Consider the following 26,559-nt stretch of genomic DNA (forward strand, 5'->3'; position numbering starts at 1 on the left):
ATTGAAGTGATGGAAGATTGATGCTCTCTTGATGCGATCGAGAAATAAGCTCATTCATTGGTGGTAAAATTTCACCAAATGTTTCATTTAACGCTGATTCAAATGCATTAATTTGTTCATCAATATCGGTTAATGCTTTTTTATTCTTTTTTGTTCTTCCTTTTTCCGATTCTTTCTCTTCCATTATTGCACTCAAGTTTGTCCGTATCACATTCATACGATTGAGTAATTCGGCTAGTTTCATTTCGATTTCTTTTTTAACTGCATCACGCTCAACTTTATCTGCTCGTAATTTTGTACCTCTATAGCTAATATTTGCGTATTTTCATCTTCTACAGGAAGCTGCTGTAATTGTTCTTCAACTTTTATCAATTTCTCTTCATCATATGGTTCGGTACGCAGCTTTTCTAATTCCATCTTGATAATCATTTCTTTTTCTTGTTTTTCTATTTTTGACAGATTATCCAATCGTTCTTTTACAAGCACGTAAATATGATTCAGTTGTTCGGCTAATGTTTCAATTGATGGTTGAGATATACGAGCAACATGAATACGAATTCGTTTTGCTTCATCATCTTTTGCTTGTAAAAATTGCAGCTTAGCTTGTAATGAAGGTAATTGATGATTTAGCATCTGAAATAAAAAATGAAAATAATTCTTTTTTTTTTTTTTTTTAAATTAAAAAATATTATCAAATTTAAAATAATAAAATTAAAAATAGAAAATTTTTTGATCAAAATAACCTCCTCAAATTGTTCACGATTAATCGATTCCATTGAAAATTTGCCATTAAGATATTCTAATTCTTGAGCCAATTGTTGAGCAGATTCATTCAGAATATTTTCATCGTGTAATTCGCTATTTATCAAAGATATGAGATTTTCATATTGCTGTTGTGTTTGCTCAACATCTACATCATAAAAGCGAACATCTGCATATGCAGTTTCCAGTGGATGTAACTGTTCGGAAAGGCTTTGCAATTTTGACATCACACTACGTAAATCATTCAATTCATTAGCTGCTTTCTAAAATATCAGCTTATATAGTTCAAGAGAAGAAGAAAACTAATCAATTTCATAATAAAATAAGAGATGAAAATTTTCGAGTATACAAACCTTAAGTTTATCGAGATCATCAATTACTTCTTCACATGATCTAATATGCTTATTTCCAATCTCATCAAGTGGCTTTCGTTTTATTTCAAGCTGATCTGTTGCATTATCTCGTTCATCAACAAACTGTAACCATAGATTGGCATGATGTGACAAATTGGCTTGAAGTACTTTTGCATCCTTAACAGTTGCCTTTAAACGTATAGCCATTTCGTCATTTTCCAGCATTGTTTGAAGCAATTTTGTTGCCATTTCAAGAGGGCTCACAAATGCATCCATTGTAGTAGTATATATAGTTGGAATTGCTTCAGCATCATTTAGCACTTCTTCACCTTCTTTAATTAAAACGTTCAATTCATCATACAAATGATTGCCATCTTCATGCATTTTTTCTGCGATACGCAAATCACTGATTCGTTTCTCTACCATTTGTTGACCATCCTGTAATTGAATAAAAATAAATGAAATTTCAATAAAATAAATATAATTTTATTCATATCAACACAATTCAACATGAATATCATTAAATTTTTACCTTTAGATGATCCAAAGCTTTTTCGATTGTATGAAGAAGATTCTGCTTTTCGGTAATTTTGTCCACATCAAGATTTCTTTCATCAATATCATCGATTTTATTTTTAAACCTTTCCAAACTAATAAATTTATCCTAAATAAATAATAATAATACTTTACTATAAGTGATCAATACTAATAAAGCAATTCATTTATGAAAAAAGAAAGAAATATTTAAAGGCAAAATAAATATAAATAAAATAACAAACTTACATTTATATCACACAATTGATGCTCAAGTTCAGATAGAGTAATTTCATCAGAAATTAATATTGGCATTGATTGCAATGATGAGAGTTGTATTTCAATTTCATCTCTAATTGCATTGAATGATGCTAATGCTGCAAGCTTTTCTCCAACTGCATCAGCTAACCGTTTTAGAATATCATTCAGTTGTGCCAGTAATCTATTACCATCCTCACGTAACTTATTACCTTCATCATTCATCGGAATATTTTCTAGCAAAATTTCAAGTTGATGTTTCTTTCCTTCAAGCTCACTTAATGCATTATTTTGTTCTTCAACTGTTTGCAATGGTATTTGTTCCATTTCATTTATATAATGTTGCACATTTTCGTTGATCAAATTTATCTCCGCAGTTGTGGAATATAATTTGGCACGATCGGTTAATTTCTCTTTCTTATCATCAAGTGCATTTTGTAATTGTACAACACGATCATAAAGATCATCACTTATTAATGCACGTTTTACCATACCTTCCGAATTATGTAATTTTCCTTCTAGTTTTTCAACTTTTCCTTTCAATTTTCGCAAATTTTCAGTTAATTCACCAATGCTCATCAATTGTTGTGATGGCTCATTTATGCTATCAACTCCAATAACATCATCACCAATTGAAGTTATTGTCGATAGTATTTCATGAACATTTTGCATCAATTCTTGCTCCTTTTTCATATCTTTTTCCAGTGGAAGAAGTAAATTTTTAATCTTATTCTTTATAATATCTGCTTTCTTTAATAAATTCTCTCTGAGCCCACGTTCAATGATATTTTCCATTGCTGATGTTGGAATCTGATTCAGAAGTGAATGCAATTGATCGATATCTTCCATAGCAATTGATAAATCTTGTGAAGTGATATATTTGTTGAGAAAATCATCAGCTTTTTGTTCCATATCATCAAGCTGTCGTTGGATATCATCAAATAGATTCTCCTGCTCCTTTGCATGATTCAATTTATCATTCACACGTGTTGATAAATCATTATATCGATCTGTTAGTTTATCGACATCATGATAAAGCTCTTTAATATTTTCAGTTTTTACCGGTAGTATTAGATCTCTGATACGATCCGATTTTTCAACTACCATTGGTAAAATTATATCTCTGAAATTCTTCAATGAATTCATCGTTCCTTCAAGCTTTTCAAAATCATTTTCGGCATTAATAAGAGTTTGCTTGAAATCATTGATTAAACATGATAGATTATTTTCAGCTTCCAATTCTTGCTTCTTTCTCACAAGCTCATCGTACCATTGTTGGAAATTTTTGTTCACATCTGATAAACGATTACCGAAATCTTCAACTGTAAAAACAGGCTTCAATAATGGTGTTAATTGTTCTTTCAATTCGTATAATTCTTTCAATGATTCTTCTAATTTATTAACATCATTAAGCCTTTTCTCAGCAACGGATAATTCACAACTGGCATTTGGAATTTCCAGTTTATGTGCATCATTTTCAAGATCCATCAACTGCTTGTTTACATTATCCGCTATTTCGTCAAATTTATTCAGCATATCAAGTCGATCTTCTAAAATTCTTTCAACATTATCATATTGCTCATTTAGTGTTGAAATTTCATCAATTACTTTCTCACGTAATGAATCCGTATCTGGTATTGTTTCCAATTTATCATATGCATCTTGTAATACTGTCAAATGTGATCGACCATTTTTGAGATCATCAATTGCTTTCTTCAAATCGTTTGTTGTTGCATTAGTATCATTTTCAACTTTATACGCTTCATCTACCATATAGTGTAGCTCTTTCGTTTCGTTGTTAATTGTTGATTGTAATGTTACATAAGCAGCTTCATTCATCAATTGCTCTTCAGTTTCATTCAGAAGATGATTAACATTTTCATACTGATCAACTATAGATGATATTCTTAAATCGTTTGAATGTTGCACCAGTTTTATTGGTTTCCTTTCCTTTTCTTTCAATTCTTCCAATATATCACTTACTTTTGCAAGTTCATTTTTTAATTCTTCTAATCGTGCAGCATGTGTTTCATCATATGGTGCACTACGAACCATTATGGCACAATCATTTAATTTACTCAATTGGTTGATCAAATCGTTTTGCATATCAACAAGTTGCTTTTGTGTTGAAACATCTTCAATAAGCGATGATAATAAATTCTGAAATAATTTTTTTCTAACTAAAAATTTTTCAAGATCAATAAATGATAAATAATCATAAAATATAATATTAAATTTAAATTACGCAAATTGAAATAGAAAAAGAGAGAGAAAGAGAAAAAAAAAATTATATATAATTAAATACCTCAATATCTTTGGCAGTTTTTTCAATTCTTTGCTTCATTATATTGATTGCAGAATGATAGTTTGGTAAATTTTGCACTACATTCTCTTCAATATTGATCGTTTTCTTTAATAATTCCATGATCTGTTTTTGTAATCCTTCTAATATATTTATATCGTTTGTTGCTGTTGTATACGATTGTGGTTCTGTATAATTAATAAATAATCTTTCCATATTATCATTAATTTCTCGTATTTCATCTTCTAATTTATCGTAAGCAATTTTCCAATCAGCGAATGATTTCTGATGATTTGCAATAGATTCCCGTAAAATACGTAGCTTATCAATAAGAGACATTGCTTCATTCAACATCATATTGCCATCATAATCTTTTAACTTATCCAATGTTGAAATCATGAATTGCTCCAAATTTTCAATATTTTTCGCTTTTTCTTCAATATCTTCTAGATTATCAGCATTTTTTACATCATATGTTAGCAATTGATTAGCTAAACATATTTTTTCTTCTAATTCTGCAAGCTCAGATTGTACCATTTTCATTTCCTCTTTTTCTGCTAGCTTCTCATCCAATTTTCTCTGCAAAAATATAATATATTAATGATTCAAGAATGTTGAAAATGATGATGATATTATAAAATGTAAGAAAAAACGTTCATATTTTAATTTAAGGAAGCAAATTTACCTTGCATTTTTCAGCGAAATTTTGTGTATTTTCAAGTTCAGATTGAAGTGATGGAAGATTGATGCTCTCTTGATGCGATCGAGAAATAAGCTCATTCATTGGTGGTAAAATTTCACCAAATGTTTCATTTAACGCTGATTCAAATGCATTAATTTGTTCATCAATATCGGTTAATGCTTTTTTATTCTTTTTTGTTCTTCCTTTTTCCGATTCTTTCTCTTCCATTATTGCACTCAAGTTTGTCCGTATCACATTCATACGATTGAGTAATTCGGCTAGTTTCATTTCGATTTCTTTTTTAACTGCATCACGCTCAACTTTATCTGCTCGTAATTTTTGTACCTCTATAGCTAATATTTGCGTATTTTCATCTTCTACAGGAAGCTGCTGTAATTGTTCTTCAACTTTTATCAATTTCTCTTCATCATATGGTTCGGTACGCAGCTTTTCTAATTCCATCTTGATAATCATTTCTTTTTCTTGTTTTTCTATTTTTGACAGATTATCCAATCGTTCTTTTACAAGCACGTAAATATGATTCAGTTGTTCGGCTAATGTTTCAATTGATGGTTGAGATATACGAGCAACATGAATACGAATTCGTTTTGCTTCATCATCTTTTGCTTGTAAAAATTGCAGCTTAGCTTGTAATGAAGGTAATTGATGATTTAGCATCTGAAATAAAAAATGAAAATAATTCTTTTTTTTTTTTTTTTTAAATTAAAAAATATTATCAAATTTAAAATAATAAAATTAAAAATAGAAAATTTTTTGATCAAAATAACCTCCTCAAATTGTTCACGATTAATCGATTCCATTGAAAATTTGCCATTAAGATATTCTAATTCTTGAGCCAATTGTTGAGCAGATTCATTCAGAATATTTTCATCGTGTAATTCGCTATTTATCAAAGATATGAGATTTTCATATTGCTGTTGTGTTTGCTCAACATCTACATCATAAAAGCGAACATCTGCATATGCAGTTTCCAGTGGATGTAACTGTTCGGAAAGGCTTTGCAATTTTGACATCACACTACGTAAATCATTCAATTCATTAGCTGCTTTCTAAAATATCAGCTTATATAGTTCAAGAGAAGAAGAAAACTAATCAATTTCATAATAAAATAAGAGATGAAAATTTTCGAGTATACAAACCTTAAGTTTATCGAGATCATCAATTACTTCTTCACATGATCTAATATGCTTATTTCCAATCTCATCAAGTGGCTTTCGTTTTATTTCAAGCTGATCTGTTGCATTATCTCGTTCATCAACAAACTGTAACCATAGATTGGCATGATGTGACAAATTGGCTTGAAGTACTTTTGCATCCTTAACAGTTGCCTTTAAACGTATAGCCATTTCGTCATTTTCCAGCATTGTTTGAAGCAATTTTGTTGCCATTTCAAGAGGGCTCACAAATGCATCCATTGTAGTAGTATATATAGTTGGAATTGCTTCAGCATCATTTAGCACTTCTTCACCTTCTTTAATTAAAACGTTCAATTCATCATACAAATGATTGCCATCTTCATGCATTTTTTCTGCGATACGCAAATCACTGATTCGTTTCTCTACCATTTGTTGACCATCCTGTAATTGAATAAAAATAAATGAAATTTCAATAAAATAAATATAATTTTATTCATATCAACACAATTCAACATGAATATCATTAAATTTTTACCTTTAGATGATCCAAAGCTTTTTCGATTGTATGAAGAAGATTCTGCTTTTCGGTAATTTTGTCCACATCAAGATTTCTTTCATCAATATCATCGATTTTATTTTTAAACCTTTCCAAACTAATAAATTTATCCTAAATAAATAATAATAATACTTTACTATAAGTGATCAATACTAATAAAGCAATTCATTTATGAAAAAAGAAAGAAATATTTAAAGGCAAAATAAATATAAATAAAATAACAAACTTACATTTATATCACACAATTGATGCTCAAGTTCAGATAGAGTAATTTCATCAGAAATTAATATTGGCATTGATTGCAATGATGAGAGTTGTATTTCAATTTCATCTCTAATTGCATTGAATGATGCTAATGCTGCAAGCTTTTCTCCAACTGCATCAGCTAACCGTTTTAGAATATCATTCAGTTGTGCCAGTAATCTATTACCATCCTCACGTAACTTATTACCTTCATCATTCATCGGAATATTTTCTAGCAAAATTTCAAGTTGATGTTTCTTTCCTTCAAGCTCACTTAATGCATTATTTTGTTCTTCAACTGTTTGCAATGGTATTTGTTCCATTTCATTTATATAATGTTGCACATTTTCGTTGATCAAATTTATCTCCGCAGTTGTGGAATATAATTTGGCACGATCGGTTAATTTCTCTTTCTTATCATCAAGTGCATTTTGTAATTGTACAACACGATCATAAAGATCATCACTTATTAATGCACGTTTTACCATACCTTCCGAATTATGTAATTTTCCTTCTAGTTTTTCAACTTTTCCTTTCAATTTTCGCAAATTTTCAGTTAATTCACCAATGCTCATCAATTGTTGTGATGGCTCATTTATGCTATCAACTCCAATAACATCATCACCAATTGAAGTTATTGTCGATAGTATTTCATGAACATTTTGCATCAATTCTTGCTCCTTTTTCATATCTTTTTCCAGTGGAAGAAGTAAATTTTTAATCTTATTCTTTATAATATCTGCTTTCTTTAATAAATTCTCTCTGAGCCCACGTTCAATGATATTTTCCATTGCTGATGTTGGAATCTGATTCAGAAGTGAATGCAATTGATCGATATCTTCCATAGCAATTGATAAATCTTGTGAAGTGATATATTTGTTGAGAAAATCATCAGCTTTTTGTTCCATATCATCAAGCTGTCGTTGGATATCATCAAATAGATTCTCCTGCTCCTTTGCATGATTCAATTTATCATTCACACGTGTTGATAAATCATTATATCGATCTGTTAGTTTATCGACATCATGATAAAGCTCTTTAATATTTTCAGTTTTTACCGGTAGTATTAGATCTCTGATACGATCCGATTTTTCAACTACCATTGGTAAAATTATATCTCTGAAATTCTTCAATGAATTCATCGTTCCTTCAAGCTTTTCAAAATCATTTTCGGCATTAATAAGAGTTTGCTTGAAATCATTGATTAAACATGATAGATTATTTTCAGCTTCCAATTCTTGCTTCTTTCTCACAAGCTCATCGTACCATTGTTGGAAATTTTTGTTCACATCTGATAAACGATTACCGAAATCTTCAACTGTAAAAACAGGCTTCAATAATGGTGTTAATTGTTCTTTCAATTCGTATAATTCTTTCAATGATTCTTCTAATTTATTAACATCATTAAGCCTTTTCTCAGCAACGGATAATTCACAACTGGCATTTGGAATTTCCAGTTTATGTGCATCATTTTCAAGATCCATCAACTGCTTGTTTACATTATCCGCTATTTCGTCAAATTTATTCAGCATATCAAGTCGATCTTCTAAAATTCTTTCAACATTATCATATTGCTCATTTAGTGTTGAAATTTCATCAATTACTTTCTCACGTAATGAATCCGTATCTGGTATTGTTTCCAATTTATCATATGCATCTTGTAATACTGTCAAATGTGATCGACCATTTTTGAGATCATCAATTGCTTTCTTCAAATCGTTTGTTGTTGCATTAGTATCATTTTCAACTTTATACGCTTCATCTACCATATAGTGTAGCTCTTTCGTTTCGTTGTTAATTGTTGATTGTAATGTTACATAAGCAGCTTCATTCATCAATTGCTCTTCAGTTTCATTCAGAAGATGATTAACATTTTCATACTGATCAACTATAGATGATATTCTTAAATCGTTTGAATGTTGCACCAGTTTTATTGGTTTCCTTTCCTTTTCTTTCAATTCTTCCAATATATCACTTACTTTTGCAAGTTCATTTTTTAATTCTTCTAATCGTGCAGCATGTGTTTCATCATATGGTGCACTACGAACCATTATGGCACAATCATTTAATTTACTCAATTGGTTGATCAAATCGTTTTGCATATCAACAAGTTGCTTTTGTGTTGAAACATCTTCAATAAGCGATGATAATAAATTCTGAAATAATTTTTTTCTAACTAAAAATTTTTCAAGATCAATAAATGATAAATAATCATAAAATATAATATTAAATTTAAATTACGCAAATTGAAATAGAAAAAGAGAGAGAAAGAGAAAAAAAAAATTATATATAATTAAATACCTCAATATCTTTGGCAGTTTTTTCAATTCTTTGCTTCATTATATTGATTGCAGAATGATAGTTTGGTAAATTTTGCACTACATTCTCTTCAATATTGATCGTTTTCTTTAATAATTCCATGATCTGTTTTTGTAATCCTTCTAATATATTTATATCGTTTGTTGCTGTTGTATACGATTGTGGTTCTGTATAATTAATAAATAATCTTTCCATATTATCATTAATTTCTCGTATTTCATCTTCTAATTTATCGTAAGCAATTTTCCAATCAGCGAATGATTTCTGATGATTTGCAATAGATTCCCGTAAAATACGTAGCTTATCAATAAGAGACATTGCTTCATTCAACATATTGCCATCATAATCTTTTAACTTATCCAATGTTGAAATCATGAATTGCTCCAAATTTTCAATATTTTTCGCTTTTTCTTCAATATCTTCTAGATTATCAGCATTTTTTACATCATATGTTAGCAATTGATTAGCTAAACATATTTTTTCTTCTAATTCTGCAAGCTCAGATTGTACCATTTTCATTTCCTCTTTTTCTGCTAGCTTCTCATCCAATTTTCTCTGCAAAAATATAATATATTAATGATTCAAGAATGTTGAAAATGATGATGATATTATAAAATGTAAGAAAAAACGTTCATATTTTAATTTAAGGAAGCAAATTTACCTTGCATTTTTCAGCGAAATTTTGTGTATTTTCAAGTTCAGATTGAAGTGATGGAAGATTGATGCTCTCTTGATGCGATCGAGAAATAAGCTCATTCATTGGTGGTAAAATTTCACCAAATGTTTCATTTAACGCTGATTCAAATGCATTAATTTGTTCATCAATATCGGTTAATGCTTTTTTATTCTTTTTTGTTCTTCCTTTTTCCGATTCTTTCTCTTCCATTATTGCACTCAAGTTTGTCCGTATCACATTCATACGATTGAGTAATTCGGCTAGTTTCATTTCGATTTCTTTTTTAACTGCATCACGCTCAACTTTATCTGCTCGTAATTTTTGTACCTCTATAGCTAATATTTGCGTATTTTCATCTTCTACAGGAAGCTGCTGTAATTGTTCTTCAACTTTTATCAATTTCTCTTCATCATATGGTTCGGTACGCAGCTTTTCTAATTCCATCTTGATAATCATTTCTTTTCTTGTTTTTCTATTTTTGACAGATTATCCAATCGTTCTTTTACAAGCACGTAAATATGATTCAGTTGTTCGGCTAATGTTTCAATTGATGGTTGAGATATACGAGCAACATGAATACGAATTCGTTTTGCTTCATCATCTTTTGCTTGTAAAAATTGCAGCTTAGCTTGTAATGAAGGTAATTGATGATTTAGCATCTGAAATAAAAAATGAAAATAATTCTTTTTTTTTTTTTTTTAAATTAAAAAATATTATCAAATTTAAAATAATAAAATTAAAAATAGAAAATTTTTTGATCAAAATAACCTCCTCAAATTGTTCACGATTAATCGATTCCATTGAAAATTTGCCATTAAGATATTCTAATTCTTGAGCCAATTGTTGAGCAGATTCATTCAGAATATTTTCATCGTGTAATTCGCTATTTATCAAAGATATGAGATTTTCATATTGCTGTTGTGTTTGCTCAACATCTACATCATAAAAGCGAACATCTGCATATGCAGTTTCCAGTGGATGTAACTGTTCGGAAAGGCTTTGCAATTTTGACATCACACTACGTAAATCATTCAATTCATTAGCTGCTTTCTAAAATATCAGCTTATATAGTTCAAGAGAAGAAGAAAACTAATCAATTTCATAATAAAATAAGAGATGAAAATTTTCGAGTATACAAACCTTAAGTTTATCGAGATCATCAATTACTTCTTCACATGATCTAATATGCTTATTTCCAATCTCATCAAGTGGCTTTCGTTTTATTTCAAGCTGATCTGTTGCATTATCTCGTTCATCAACAAACTGTAACCATAGATTGGCATGATGTGACAAATTGGCTTGAAAGTACTTTTGCATCCTTAACAGTTGCCTTTAAACGTATAGCCATTTCGTCATTTTCCAGCATTGTTTGAAGCAATTTTGTTGCCATTTCAAGAGGGCTCACAAATGCATCCATTGTAGTAGTATATATAGTTGGAATTGCTTCAGCATCATTTAGCACTTCTTCACCTTCTTTAATTAAAGCGTTCAATTCATCATACAAATGATTGCCATCTTCATGCATTTTTCTGCGATACGCAAATCACTGATTCGTTTCTCTACCATTTGTTGACCATCCTGTAATTGAATAAAAATAAATGAAATTTCAATAAAATAAATATAATTTTATTCATATCAACACAATTCAACATGAATATCATTAAATTTTTACCTTTAGATGATCCAAAGCTTTTTCGATTGTATGAAGAAGATTCTGCTTTTCGGTAATTTTGTCCACATCAAGATTTCTTTCATCAATATCATCGATTTTATTTTTAAACCTTTCCAAACTAATAAATTTATCCTAAATAAATAATAATAATACTTTACTATAAGTGATCAATACTAATAAAGCAATTCATTTATGAAAAAAGAAAGAAATATTTAAAGGCAAAATAAATATAAATAAAATAACAAACTTACATTTATATCACACAATTGATGCTCAAGTTCAGATAGAGTAATTTCATCAGAAATTAATATTGGCATTGATTGCAATGATGAGAGTTGTATTCAATTTCATCTCTAATTGCATTGAATGATGCTAATGCTGCAAGCTTTTCTCCAACTGCATCAGCTAACCGTTTTAGAATATCATTCAGTTGTGCCAGTAATCTATTACCATCCTCACGTAACTTATTACCTTCATCATTCATCGGAATATTTTCTAGCAAAATTTCAAGTTGATGTTTCTTTCCTTCAAGCTCACTTAATGCATTATTTTGTTCTTCAACTGTTTGCAATGGTATTTGTTCCATTTCATTTATATAATGTTGCACATTTTCGTTGATCAAATTTATCTCCGCAGTTGTGGAATATAATTTGGCACGATCGGTTAATTTCTCTTTCTTATCATCAAGTGCATTTTGTAATTGTACAACACGATCATAAAGATCATCACTTATTAATGCACGTTTTACCATACCTTCCGAATTATGTAATTTTCCTTCTAGTTTTTCAACTTTTCCTTTCAATTTTCGCAAATTTTCAGTTAATTCACCAATGCTCATCAATTGTTGTGATGGCTCATTTATGCTATCAACTCCAATAACATCATCACCAATTGAAGTTATTGTCGATAGTATTTCATGAACATTTTGCATCAATTCTTGCTCCTTTTTCATATCTTTTTCCAGTGGAAGAAGTAAATTTTTAATCTTATTCTTTATAATATCTGCTTTCTTTAATAAATTCTCTCTGAGCCCACGTTCAATGATATTTTCCATTGCTGATGTTGGAATCTGATTCAGAAGTGAATGCAATTGATCGATATCTTCCATAGCAATTGATAAATCTTGTGAAGTGATATATTTGTTGAGAAAATCATCAGCTTTTTGTTCCATATCATCAAGCTGTCGTTGGATATCATCAAATAGATTCTCCTGCTCCTTTGCATGATTCAATTTATCATTCACACGTGTTGATAAATCATTATATCGATCTGTTAGTTTATCGACATCATGATAAAGCTCTTTAATATTTTCAGTTTTTACCGGTAGTATTAGATCTCTGATACGATCCGATTTTTCAACTACCATTGGTAAAATTATATCTCTGAAATTCTTCAATGAATTCATCGTTCCTTCAAGCTTTTCAAAATCATTTTCGGCATTAATAAGAGTTTGCTTGAAATCATTGATTAAACATGATAGATTATTTTCAGCTTCCAATTCTTGCTTCTTTCTCACAAGCTCATCGTACCATTGTTGGAAATTTTTGTTCACATCTGATAAACGATTACCGAAATCTTCAACTGTAAAAACAGGCTTCAATAATGGTGTTAATTGTTCTTTCAATTCGTATAATTCTTTCAATGATTCTTCTAATTTATTAACATCATTAAGCCTTTTCTCAGCAACGGATAATTCACAACTGGCATTTGGAATTTCCAGTTTATGTGCATCATTTTCAAGATCCATCAACTGCTTGTTTACATTATCCGCTATTTCGTCAAATTTATTCAGCATATCAAGTCGATCTTCTAAAATTCTTTCAACATTATCATATTGCTCATTTAGTGTTGAAATTTCATCAATTACTTTCTCACGTAATGAATCCGTATCTGGTATTGTTTCCAATTTATCATATGCATCTTGTAATACTGTCAAATGTGATCGACCATTTTTGAGATCATCAATTGCTTTCTTCAAATCGTTTGTTGTTGCATTAGTATCATTTTCAACTTTATACGCTTCATCTACCATATAGTGTAGCTCTTTCGTTTCGTTGTTAATTGTTGATTGTAATGTTACATAAGCAGCTTCATTCATCAATTGCTCTTCAGTTTCATTCAGAAGATGATTAACATTTTCATACTGATCAACTATAGATGATATTCTTAAATCGTTTGAATGTTGCACCAGTTTTATTGGTTTCCTTTCCTTTTCTTTCAATTCTTCCAATATATCACTTACTTTTGCAAGTTCATTTTTTAATTCTTCTAATCGTGCAGCATGTGTTTCATCATATGGTGCACTACGAACCATTATGGCACAATCATTTAATTTACTCAATTGGTTGATCAAATCGTTTTGCATATCAACAAGTTGCTTTTGTGTTGAAACATCTTCAATAAGCGATGATAATAAATTCTGAAATAATTTTTTTCTAACTAAAAATTTTTCAAGATCAATAAATGATAAATAATCATAAAATATAATATTAAATTTAAATTACGCAAATTGAAATAGAAAAAGAGAGAGAAAGAGAAAAAAAAAATTATATATAATTAAATACCTCAATATCTTTGGCAGTTTTTTCAATTCTTTGCTTCATTATATTGATTGCAGAATGATAGTTTGGTAAATTTTGCACTACATTCTCTTCAATATTGATCGTTTTCTTTAATAATTCCATGATCTGTTTCTGTAATCCTTCTAATATATTTATATCGTTTGTTGCTGTTGTATACGATTGTGGTTCTGTATAATTAATAAATAATCTTTCCATATTATCATTAATTTCTCGTATTTCATCTTCTAATTTATCGTAAGCAATTTTCCAATCAGCGAATGATTTCTGATGATTTGCAATAGATTCCCGTAAAATACGTAGCTTATCAATAAGAGACATTGCTTCATTCAACATCATATTGCCATCATAATCTTTTAACTTATCCAATGTTGAAATCATGAATTGCTCCAAATTTTCAATATTTTTCGCTTTTTCTTCAATATCTTCTAGATTATCAGCATTTTTTACATCATATGTTAGCAATTGATTAGCTAAACATATTTTTTCTTCTAATTCTGCAAGCTCAGATTGTACCATTTTCATTTCCTCTTTTTCTGCTAGCTTCTCATCCAATTTTCTCTGCAAAAATATAATATATTAATGATTCAAGAATGTTGAAAATGATGATGATATTATAAAATGTAAGAAAAAACGTTCATATTTTAATTTAAGGAAGCAAATTTACCTTGCATTTTTCAGCGAAATTTTGTGTATTTTCAAGTTCAGATTGAAGTGATGGAAGATTGATGCTCTCTTGATGCGATCGAGAAATAAGCTCATTCATTGGTGGTAAAATTTCACCAAATGTTTCATTTAACGCTGATTCAAATGCATTAATTTGTTCATCAATATCGGTTAATGCTTTTTTATTCTTTTTTGTTCTTCCTTTTTCCGATTCTTTCTCTTCCATTATTGCACTCAAGTTTGTCCGTATCACATTCATACGATTGAGTAATTCGGCTAGTTTCATTTCGATTTCTTTTTTAACTGCATCACGCTCAACTTTATCTGCTCGTAATTTTTGTACCTCTATAGCTAATATTTGCGTATTTTCATCTTCTACAGGAAGCTGCTGTAATTGTTCTTCAACTTTTATCAATTTCTCTTCATCATATGGTTCGGTACGCAGCTTTTCTAATTCCATCTTGATAATCATTTCTTTTTCTTGTTTTTCTATTTTTGACAGATTATCCAATCGTTCTTTTACAAGCACGTAAATATGATTCAGTTGTTCGGCTAATGTTTCAATTGATGGTTGAGATATACGAGCAACATGAATACGAATTCGTTTTGCTTCATCATCTTTTGCTTGTAAAAATTGCAGCTTAGCTTGTAATGAAGGTAATTGATGATTTAGCATCTGAAATAAAAAATGAAAATAATTCTTTTTTTTTTTTTTTTTAAATTAAAAAATATTATCAAATTTAAAATAATAAAATTAAAAATAGAAAATTTTTTGATCAAAATAACCTCCTCAAATTGTTCACGATTAATCGATTCCATTGAAAATTTGCCATTAAGATATTCTAATTCTTGAGCCAATTGTTGAGCAGATTCATTCAGAATATTTTCATCGTGTAATTCGCTATTTATCAAAGATATGAGATTTTCATATTGCTGTTGTGTTTGCTCAACATCTACATCATAAAAGCGAACATCTGCATATGCAGTTTCCAGTGGATGTAACTGTTCGGAAAGGCTTTGCAATTTTGACATCACACTACGTAAATCATTCAATTCATTAGCTGCTTTCTAAAATATCAGCTTATATAGTTCAAGAGAAGAAGAAAACTAATCAATTTCATAATAAAATAAGAGATGAAAATTTTCGAGTATACAAACCTTAAGTTTATCGAGATCATCAATTACTTCTTCACATGATCTAATATGCTTATTTCCAATCTCATCAAGTGGCTTTCGTTTTATTTCAAGCTGATCTGTTGCATTATCTCGTTCATCAACAAACTGTAACCATAGATTGGCATGATGTGACAAATTGGCTTGAAGTACTTTTGCATCCTTAACAGTTGCCTTTAAACGTATAGCCATTTCGTCATTTTCCAGCATTGTTTGAAGCAATTTTGTTGCCATTTCAAGAGGGCTCACAAATGCATCCATTGTAGTAGTATATATAGTTGGAATTGCTTCAGCATCATTTAGCACTTCTTCACCTTCTTTAATTAAAACGTTCAATTCATCATACAAATGATTGCCATCTTCATGCATTTTTTCTGCGATACGCAAATCACTGATTCGTTTCTCTACCATTTGTTGACCATCCTGTAATTGAATAAAAATAAATGAAATTTCAATAAAATAAATATAATTTTATTCATATCAACACAATTCAACATGAATATCATTAAATTTTTACCTTTAGATGATCCAAAGCTTTTTCGATTGTATGAAGAAGATTCTGCTTTTCGGTAATTTTGTCCACATCAAGATTTCTTTCATCAATATCATCGATTTTATTTTTAAACCTTTCCAAACTAATAAATTTATCCTAAATAAATAATAATAATACTTTACTATAAGTGATCAATACTAATAAAGCAATTCATTTATGAAAAAAGAAAGAAATATTTAAAGGCAAAATAAATATAAATAAAATAACAAACTTACATTTATATCACACAATTGATGCTCAAGTTCAGATAGAGTAATTTCATCAGAAATTAATATTGGCATTGATTGCAATGATGAGAGTTGTATTTCAATTTCATCTCTAATTGCATTGAATGATGCTAATGCTGCAAGCTTTTCTCCAACTGCATCAGCTAACCGTTTTAGAATATCATTCAGTTGTGCCAGTAATCTATTACCATCCTCACGTAACTTATTACCTTCATCATTCATCGGAATATTTTCTAGCAAAATTTCAAGTTGATGTTTCTTTCCTTCAAGCTCACTTAATGCATTATTTTGTTCTTCAACTGTTTGCAATGGTATTTGTTCCATTTCATTTATATAATGTTGCACATTTTCGTTGATCAAATTTATCTCCGCAGTTGTGGAATATAATTTGGCACGATCGGTTAATTTCTCTTTCTTATCATCAAGTGCATTTTGTAATTGTACAACACGATCATAAAGATCATCACTTATTAATGCACGTTTTACCATACCTTCCGAATTATGTAATTTTCCTTCTAGTTTTTCAACTTTTCCTTTCAATTTTCGCAAATTTTCAGTTAATTCACCAATGCTCATCAATTGTTGTGATGGCTCATTTATGCTATCAACTCCAATAACATCATCACCAATTGAAGTTATTGTCGATAGTATTTCATGAACATTTTGCATCAATTCTTGCTCCTTTTTCATATCTTTTTCCAGTGGAAGAAGTAAATTTTTAATCTTATTCTTTATAATATCTGCTTTCTTTAATAAATTCTCTCTGAGCCCACGTTCAATGATATTTTCCATTGCTGATGTTGGAATCTGATTCAGAAGTGAATGCAATTGATCGATATCTTCCATAGCAATTGATAAATCTTGTGAAGTGATATATTTGTTGAGAAAATCATCAGCTTTTTGTTCCATATCATCAAGCTGTCGTTGGATATCATCAAATAGATTCTCCTGCTCCTTTGCATGATTCAATTTATCATTCACACGTGTTGATAAATCATTATATCGATCTGTTAGTTTATCGACATCATGATAAAGCTCTTTAATATTTTCAGTTTTTACCGGTAGTATTAGATCTCTGATACGATCCGATTTTTCCAACTACCATTGGTAAAATTATATCTCTGAAATTCTTCAATGAATTCATCGTTCCTTCAAGCTTTTCAAAATCATTTTCGGCATTAATAAGAGTTTGCTTGAAATCATTGATTAAACATGATAGATTATTTTCAGCTTCCAATTCTTGCTTCTTTCTCACAAGCTCATCGTACCATTGTTGGAAATTTTTGTTCACATCTGATAAACGATTACCGAAATCTTCAACTGTAAAAACAGGCTTCAATAATGGTGTTAATTGTTCTTTCAATTCGTATAATTCTTTCAATGATTCTTCTAATTTATTAACATCATTAAGCCTTTCTCAGCAACGGATAATTCACAACTGGCATTTGGAATTTCCAGTTTATGTGCATCATTTTCAAGATCCATCAACTGCTTGTTTACATTATCCGCTATTTCGTCAAATTTATTCAGCATATCAAGTCGATCTTCTAAAATTCTTTCAACATTATCATATTGCTCATTTAGTGTTGAAATTTCATCAATTACTTTCTCACGTAATGAATCCGTATCTGGTATTGTTTCCAATTTATCATATGCATCTTGTAATACTGTCAAATGTGATCGACCATTTTTGAGATCATCAATTGCTTTCTTCAAATCGTTTGTTGTTGCATTAGTATCATTTTCAACTTTATACGCTTCATCTACCATATAGTGTAGCTCTTTCGTTTCGTTGTTAATTGTTGATTGTAATGTTACATAAGCAGCTTCATTCATCAATTGCTCTTCAGTTTCATTCAGAAGATGATTAACATTTTCATACTGATCAACTATAGATGATATTCTTAAATCGTTTGAATGTTGCACCAGTTTTATTGGTTTCCTTTCCTTTTCTTTCAATTCTTCCAATATATCACTTACTTTTGCAAGTTCATTTTTTAATTCTTCTAATCGTGCAGCATGTGTTTCATCATATGGTGCACTACGAACCATTATGGCACAATCATTTAATTTACTCAATTGGTTGATCAAATCGTTTTGCATATCAACAAGTTGCTTTTGTGTTGAAACATCTTCAATAAGCGATGATAATAAATTCTGAAATAATTTTTTTCTAACTAAAAATTTTTCAAGATCAATAAATGATAAATAATCATAAAATATAATATTAAATTTAAATTACGCAAATTGAAATAGAAAAAGAGAGAGAAAGAGAAAAAAAAAATTATATATAATTAAATACCTCAATATCTTTGGCAGTTTTTTCAATTCTTTGCTTCATTATATTGATTGCAGAATGATAGTTTGGTAAATTTTGCACTACATTCTCTTCAATATTGATCGTTTTCTTTAATAATTCCATGATCTGTTTCTGTAATCCTTCTAATATATTTATATCGTTTGTTGCTGTTGTATACGATTGTGGTTCTGTATAATTAATAAATAATCTTTCCATATTATCATTAATTTCTCGTATTTCATCTTCTAATTTATCGTAAGCAATTTTCCAATCAGCGAATGATTTCTGATGATTTGCAATAGATTCCCGTAAAATACGTAGCTTATCAATAAGAGACATTGCTTCATTCAACATCATATTGCCATCATAATCTTTTAACTTATCCAATGTTGAAATCATGAATTGCTCCAAATTTTCAATATTTTTCGCTTTTTCTTCAATATCTTCTAGATTATCAGCATTTTTTACATCATATGTTAGCAATTGATTAGCTAAACATATTTTTTCTTCTAATTCTGCAAGCTCAGATTGTACCATTTTCATTTCCTCTTTTTCTGCTAGCTTCTCATCCAATTTTCTCTGCAAAAATATAATATATTAATGATTCAAGAATGTTGAAAATGATGATGATATTATAAAATGTAAGAAAAAACGTTCATATTTTAATTTAAGGAAGCAAATTTACCTTGCATTTTTCAGCGAAATTTTGTGTATTTTCAAGTTCAGATTGAAGTGATGGAAGATTGATGCTCTCTTGATGCGATCGAGAAATAAGCTCATTCATTGGTGGTAAAATTTCACCAAATGTTTCATTTAACGCTGATTCAAATGCATTAATTTGTTCATCAATATCGGTTAATGCTTTTTTATTCTTTTTTGTTCTTCCTTTTTCCGATTCTTTCTCTTCCATTATTGCACTCAAGTTTGTCCGTATCACATTCATACGATTGAGTAATTCGGCTAGTTTCATTTCGATTTCTTTTTTAACTGCATCACGCTCAACTTTATCTGCTCGTAATTTTTGTACCTCTATAGCTAATATTTGCGTATTTTCATCTTCTACAGGAAGCTGCTGTAATTGTTCTTCAACTTTTATCAATTTCTCTTCATCATATGGTTCGGTACGTAGCTTTTCTAATTCCATCTTGATAATCATTTCTTTTTCTTGTTTTTCTATTTTTGACAGATTATCCAATCGTTCTTTTACAAGCACGTAAATATGATTCAGTTGTTCGGCTAATGTTTCAATTGATGGTTGAGATATACGAGCAACATGAATACGAATTCGTTTTGCTTCATCATCTTTTGCTTGTAAAAATTGCAGCTTAGCTTGTAATGAAGGTAATTGATGATTTAGCATCTGAAATAAAAAATGAAAATAATTCTTTTTTTTTTTTTTTTAAATTAAAAAATATTATCAAATTTAAAATAATAAAATTAAAAATAGAAAATTTTTTGATCAAAATAACCTCCTCAAATTGTTCACGATTAACCGATTCCATTGAAAATTTGCCATTAAGATATTCTAATTCTTGAGCCAATTGTTGAGCAGATTCATTCAGAATATTTTCATCGTGTAATTCGCTATTTATCAAAGATATGAGATTTTCATATTGCTGTTGTGTTTGCTCAACATCTACATCATAAAAGCGAACATCTGCATATGCAGTTTCCAGTGGATGTAACTGTTCGGAAAGGCTTTGCAATTTTGACATCACACTACGTAAATCATTCAATTCATTAGCTGCTTTCTAAAATATCAGCTTATATAGTTCAAGAGAAGAAGAAAACTAATCAATTTCATAATAAAATAAGAGATGAAAATTTTCGAGTATACAAACCTTAAGTTTATCGAGATCATCAATTACTTCTTCACATGATCTAATATGCTTATTTCCAATCTCATCAAGTGGCTTTCGTTTTATTTCAAGCTGATCTGTTGCATTATCTCGTTCATCAACAAACTGTAACCATAGATTGGCATGATGTGACAAATTGGCTTGAAGTACTTTTGCATCCTTAACAGTTGCCTTTAAACGTATAGCCATTTCGTCATTTTCCAGCATTGTTTGAAGCAATTTTGTTGCCATTTCAAGAGGGCTCACAAATGCATCCATTGTAGTAGTATATATAGTTGGAATTGCTTCAGCATCATTTAGCACTTCTTCACCTTCTTTAATTAAAGCGTTCAATTCATCATACAAATGATTGCCATCTTCATGCATTTTTTCTGCGATACGCAAATCACTGATTCGTTTCTCTACCATTTGTTGACCATCCTGTAATTGAATAAAAATAAATGAAATTTCAATAAAATAAATATAATTTTATTCATATCAACACAATTCAACATGAATATCATTAAATTTTTACCTTTAGATGATCCAAAGCTTTTTCGATTGTATGAAGAAGATTCTGCTTTTCGGTAATTTTGTCCACATCAAGATTTCTTTCATCAATATCATCGATTTTATTTTTAAACCTTTCCAAACTAATAAATTTATCCTAAATAAATAATAATAATACTTTACTATAAGTGATCAATACTAATAAAGCAATTCATTTATGAAAAAAGAAAGAAATATTTAAAGGCAAAATAAATATAAATAAAATAACAAACTTACATTTATATCACACAATTGATGCTCAAGTTCAGATAGAGTAATTTCATCAGAAATAAATATTGGCATTGATTGCAATGATGAGAGTTGTATTTCAATTTCATCTCTAATTGCATTGAATGATGCTAATGCTGCAAGCTTTTCTCCAACTGCATCAGCTAACCGTTTTAGAATATCATTCAGTTGTGCCAGTAATCTATTACCATCCTCACGTAACTTATTACCTTCATCATTCATCGGAATATTTTCTAGCAAAATTTCAAGTTGATGTTTCTTTCCTTCAAGCTCACTTAATGCATTATTTTGTTCTTCAACTGTTTGCAATGGTATTTGTTCCATTTCATTTATATAATGTTGCACATTTTCGTTGATCAAATTTATCTCCGCAGTTGTGGAATATAATTTGGCACGATCGGTTAATTTCTCTTTCTTATCATCAAGTGCATTTTGTAATTGTACAACACGATCATAAAGATCATCACTTATTAATGCACGTTTTACCATACCTTCCGAATTATGTAATTTTCCTTCTAGTTTTTCAACTTTTCCTTTCAATTTTCGCAAATTTTCAGTTAATTCACCAATGCTCATCAATTGTTGTGATGGCTCATTTATGCTATCAACTCCAATAACATCATCACCAATTGAAGTTATTGTCGATAGTATTTCATGAACATTTTGCATCAATTCTTGCTCCTTTTTCATATCTTTTTCCAGTGGAACAAGTAAATTTTTAATCTTATTCTTTATAATATCTGCTTTCTTTAATAAATTCTCTTTGAGCCCACGTTCAATGATATTTTCCATTGCTGATGTTGGAATCTGATTCAGAAGTGAATGCAATTGATCGATATCTTCCATAGCAATTGATAAATCTTGTGAAGTGATATATTTGTTGAGAAAATCATCAGCTTTTTGTTCCATATCATCAAGCTGTCGTTGGATATCATCAAATAGATTCTCCTGCTCCTTTGCATGATTCATTTTATCATTCACACGTGTTGATAAATCATTATATCGATCTGTTAGTTTATCGACATCATGATAAAGCTCTTTAATATTTTCAGTTTTTACCGGTAGTATTAGATCTCTGATACGATCCGATTTTTCAACTACCATTGGTAAAATTATATCTCTGAAATTCTTCAATGAATTCATCGTTCCTTCAAGCTTTTCAAAATCATTTTCGGCATTAATAAGAGTTTGCTTGAAATCATTGATTAAACATGATAGATTATTTTCAGCTTCCAATTCTTGCTTCTTTCTCACAAGCTCATCGTACCATTGTTGGAAATTTTTGTTCACATCTGATAAACGATTACCGAAATCTTCAACTGTAAAAACAGGCTTCAATAATGGTGTTAATTGTTCTTTCAATTCGTATAATTCTTTCAATGATTCTTCTAATTTATTAACATCATTAAGCCTTTTCTCAGCAACGGATAATTCACAACTGGCATTTGGAATTTCCAGTTTATGTGCATCATTTTCAAGATCCATCAACTGCTTGTTTACATTATCCGCTATTTCGTCAAATTTATTCAGCATATCAAGTCGATCTTCTAAAATTCTTTCAACATTATCATATTGCTCATTTAGTGTTGAAATTTCATCAATTACTTTCTCACGTAATGAATCCGTATCTGGTATTGTTTCCAATTTATCATATGCATCTTGTAATACTGTCAAATGTGATCGACCATTTTTGAGATCATCAATTGCTTTCTTCAAATCGTTTGTTGTTGCATTAGTATCATTTTCAACTTTATACGCTTCATCTACCATATAGTGTAGCTCTTTCGTTTCGTTGTTAATTGTTGATTGTAATGTTACATAAGCAGCTTCATTCATCAATTGCTCTTCAGTTTCATTCAGAAGATGATTAACATTTTCATACTGATCAACTATAGATGATATTCTTAAATCGTTTGAATGTTGCACCAGTTTTATTGGTTTCCTTTCCTTTTCTTTCAATTCTTCCAATATATCACTTACTTTTGCAAGTTCATTTTTTAATTCTTCTAATCGTGCAGCATGTGTTTCATCATATGGTGCACTACGAACCATTATGGCACAATCATTTAATTTACTCAATTGGTTGATCAAATCGTTTTGCATATCAACAAGTTGCTTTTGTGTTGAAACATCTTCAATAAGCGATGATAATAAATTCTGAAATAATTTTTTTCTAACTAAAAATTTTTCAAGATCAATAAATGATAAATAATCATAAAATATAATATTAAATTTAAATTACGCAAATTGAAATAGAAAAAGAGAGAGAAAGAGAAAAAAAAAAATTATATATAATTAAATACCTCAATATCTTTGGTAGTTTTTTCAATTCTTTGCTTCATTATATTGATTGCAGAATGATAGTTTGGTAAATTTTGCACTACATTCTCTTCAATATTGATCGTTTTCTTTAATAATTCCATGATCTGTTTCTGTAATCCTTCTAATATATTTATATCGTTTGTTGCTGTTGTATACGATTGTGGTTCTGTATAATTAATAAATAATCTTTCCATATTATCATTAATTTCTCGTATTTCATCTTCTAATTTATCGTAAGCAATTTTCCAATCAGCGAATGATTTCTGATGATTTGCAATAGATTCCCGTAAAATACGTAGCTTATCAATAAGAGACATTGCTTCATTCAACATCATATTGCCATCATAATCTTTTAACTTATCCAATGTTGAAATCATGAATTGCTCCAAATTTTCAATATTTTTCGCTTTTTCTTCAATATCTTCTAGATTATCAGCATTTTTTACATCATATGTTAGCAATTGATTAGCTAAACATATTTTTTCTTCTAATTCTGCAAGCTCAGATTGTACCATTTTCATTTCCTCTTTTTCTGCTAGCTTCTCATCCAATTTTCTCTGCAAAAATATAATATATTAATGATTCAAGAATGTTGAAAATGATGATGATATTATAAAATGTAAGAAAAAACGTTCATATTTTAATTTAAGGAAGCAAATTTACCTTGCATTTTTCAGCGAAATTTTGTGTATTTTCAAGTTCAGATTGAAGTGATGGAAGATTGATGCTCTCTTGATGCGATCGAGAAATAAGCTCATTCATTGGTGGTAAAATTTCACCAAATGTTTCATTTAACGCTGATTCAAATGCATTAATTTGTTCATCAATATCGGTTAATGCTTTTTTATTCTTTTTTGTTCTTCCTTTTTCCGATTCTTTCTCTTCCATTATTGCACTCAAGTTTGTCCGTATCACATTCATACGATTGAGTAATTCGGCTAGTTTCATTTCGATTTCTTTTTTAACTGCATCACGCTCAACTTTATCTGCTCGTAATTTTTGTACCTCTATAGCTAATATTTGCGTATTTTCATCTTCTACAGGAAGCTGCTGTAATTGTTCTTCAACTTTTATCAATTTCTCTTCATCATATGGTTCGGTACGTAGCTTTTCTAATTCCATCTTGATAATCATTTCTTTTTCTTGTTTTTCTATTTTTGACAGATTATCCAATCGTTCTTTTACAAGCACGTAAATATGATTCAGTTGTTCGGCTAATGTTTCAATTGATGGTTGAGATATACGAGCAACATGAATACGAATTCGTTTTGCTTCATCATCTTTTGCTTGTAAAAATTGCAGCTTAGCTTGTAATGAAGGTAATTGATGATTTAGCATCTGAAATAAAAAATGAAAATAATTCTTTTTTTTTTTTTTTAAATTAAAAAATATTATCAAATTTAAAATAATAAAATTAAAAATAGAAAATTTTTTGATCAAAATAACCTCCTCAAATTGTTCACGATTAACCGATTCCATTGAAAATTTGCCATTAAGATATTCTAATTCTTGAGCCAATTGTTGAGCAGATTCATTCAGAATATTTTCATCGTGTAATTCGCTATTTATCAAAGATATGAGATTTTCATATTGCTGTTGTGTTTGCTCAACATCTACATCATAAAAGCGAACATCTGCATATGCAGTTTCCAGTGGATGTAACTGTTCGGAAAGGCTTTGCAATTTTGACATCACACTACGTAAATCATTCAATTCATTAGCTGCTTTCTAAAATATCAGCTTATATAGTTCAAGAGAAGAAGAAAACTAATCAATTTCATAATAAAATAAGAGATGAAAATTTTCGAGTATACAAACCTTAAGTTTATCGAGATCATCAATTACTTCTTCACATGATCTAATATGCTTATTTCCAATCTCATCAAGTGGCTTTCGTTTTATTTCAAGCTGATCTGTTGCATTATCTCGTTCATCAACAAACTGTAACCATAGATTGGCATGATGTGACAAATTGGCTTGAAGTACTTTTGCATCCTTAACAGTTGCCTTTAAACGTATAGCCATTTCGTCATTTTCCAGCATTGTTTGAAGCAATTTTGTTGCCATTTCAAGAGGGCTCACAAATGCATCCATTGTAGTAGTATATATAGTTGGAATTGCTTCAGCATCATTTAGCACTTCTTCACCTTCTTTAATTAAAGCGTTCAATTCATCATACAAATGATTGCCATCTTCATGCATTTTTTCTGCGATACGCAAATCACTGATTCGTTTCTCTACCATTTGTTGACCATCCTGTAATTGAATAAAAATAAATGAAATTTCAATAAAATAAATATAATTTTATTCATATCAACACAATTCAACATGAATATCATTAAATTTTTACCTTTAGATGATCCAAAGCTTTTTCGATTGTATGAAGAAGATTCTGCTTTTCGGTAATTTTGTCCACATCAAGATTTCTTTCATCAATATCATCGATTTTATTTTTAAACCTTTCCAAACTAATAAATTTATCCTAAATAAATAATAATAATACTTTACTATAAGTGATCAATACTAATAAAGCAATTCATTTATGAAAAAAGAAAGAAATATTTAAAGGCAAAATAAATATAAATAAAAT

General features: G+C 29.4%; 2 protein-coding genes across 3 annotated transcripts in view; both read right to left on the reverse strand.

The window, feature by feature from the left end:
- Nucleotides 1-240: 240 nt before the first annotated feature.
- Bm17597 (Uncharacterized protein) lies at nt 241-11,367 on the reverse strand (the record flags this gene model as incomplete). Its single annotated transcript, XM_043079678.1, has 17 exons — nt 241-633; nt 744-1,025; nt 1,116-1,553; nt 1,648-1,779; nt 1,899-4,067; nt 4,213-4,788; nt 4,895-5,569; nt 5,680-5,961; nt 6,052-6,489; nt 6,584-6,715; nt 6,835-9,003; nt 9,149-9,721; nt 9,828-10,286; nt 10,355-10,501; nt 10,611-10,892; nt 10,983-11,105; nt 11,152-11,367. 17 exons carry the CDS (start codon nt 11,365-11,367, stop codon nt 241-243), a joined length of 9,486 nt encoding a protein of 3,161 aa, XP_042935612.1.
- A 451-nt stretch (nt 11,368-11,818) lies between these two features.
- The window catches only part of Bm11366 (nuclear anchorage defective protein ANC-1, putative), a gene marked incomplete at both ends in the record, with an annotated part of 51,542 nt that continues 36,801 nt past the window's right edge, over nt 11,819-26,559 (reverse strand). For both annotated transcript variants that reach the window (XM_043079679.1, XM_043079680.1), the window contains 19 exons: nt 11,819-13,933; nt 14,079-14,654; nt 14,761-15,435; nt 15,546-15,827; nt 15,918-16,355; nt 16,450-16,581; nt 16,701-17,787; nt 18,115-18,869; nt 19,015-19,590; nt 19,697-20,371; nt 20,481-20,762; nt 20,853-21,290; nt 21,385-21,516; nt 21,636-23,804; nt 23,951-24,526; nt 24,633-25,307; nt 25,416-25,697; nt 25,788-26,225; nt 26,320-26,451. In XM_043079679.1, the coding sequence (XP_042935613.1) occupies nt 11,819-13,933; nt 14,079-14,654; nt 14,761-15,435; nt 15,546-15,827; nt 15,918-16,355; nt 16,450-16,581; nt 16,701-17,787; nt 18,115-18,869; nt 19,015-19,590; nt 19,697-20,371; nt 20,481-20,762; nt 20,853-21,290; nt 21,385-21,516; nt 21,636-23,804; nt 23,951-24,526; nt 24,633-25,307; nt 25,416-25,697; nt 25,788-26,225; nt 26,320-26,451 (12,435 nt within the window). The remainder of the gene's footprint in view (nt 13,934-14,078; nt 14,655-14,760; nt 15,436-15,545; nt 15,828-15,917; nt 16,356-16,449; nt 16,582-16,700; nt 17,788-18,114; nt 18,870-19,014; nt 19,591-19,696; nt 20,372-20,480; nt 20,763-20,852; nt 21,291-21,384; nt 21,517-21,635; nt 23,805-23,950; nt 24,527-24,632; nt 25,308-25,415; nt 25,698-25,787; nt 26,226-26,319; nt 26,452-26,559) is intronic.

Source organism: Brugia malayi, assembly GCF_000002995.4.
Source record: "Brugia malayi strain FR3 genome assembly, contig: Bm_v4_Chr3_scaffold_001, whole genome shotgun sequence".
NCBI classification, from domain to species: Eukaryota; Metazoa; Nematoda; class Chromadorea; order Rhabditida; family Onchocercidae; genus Brugia; species Brugia malayi.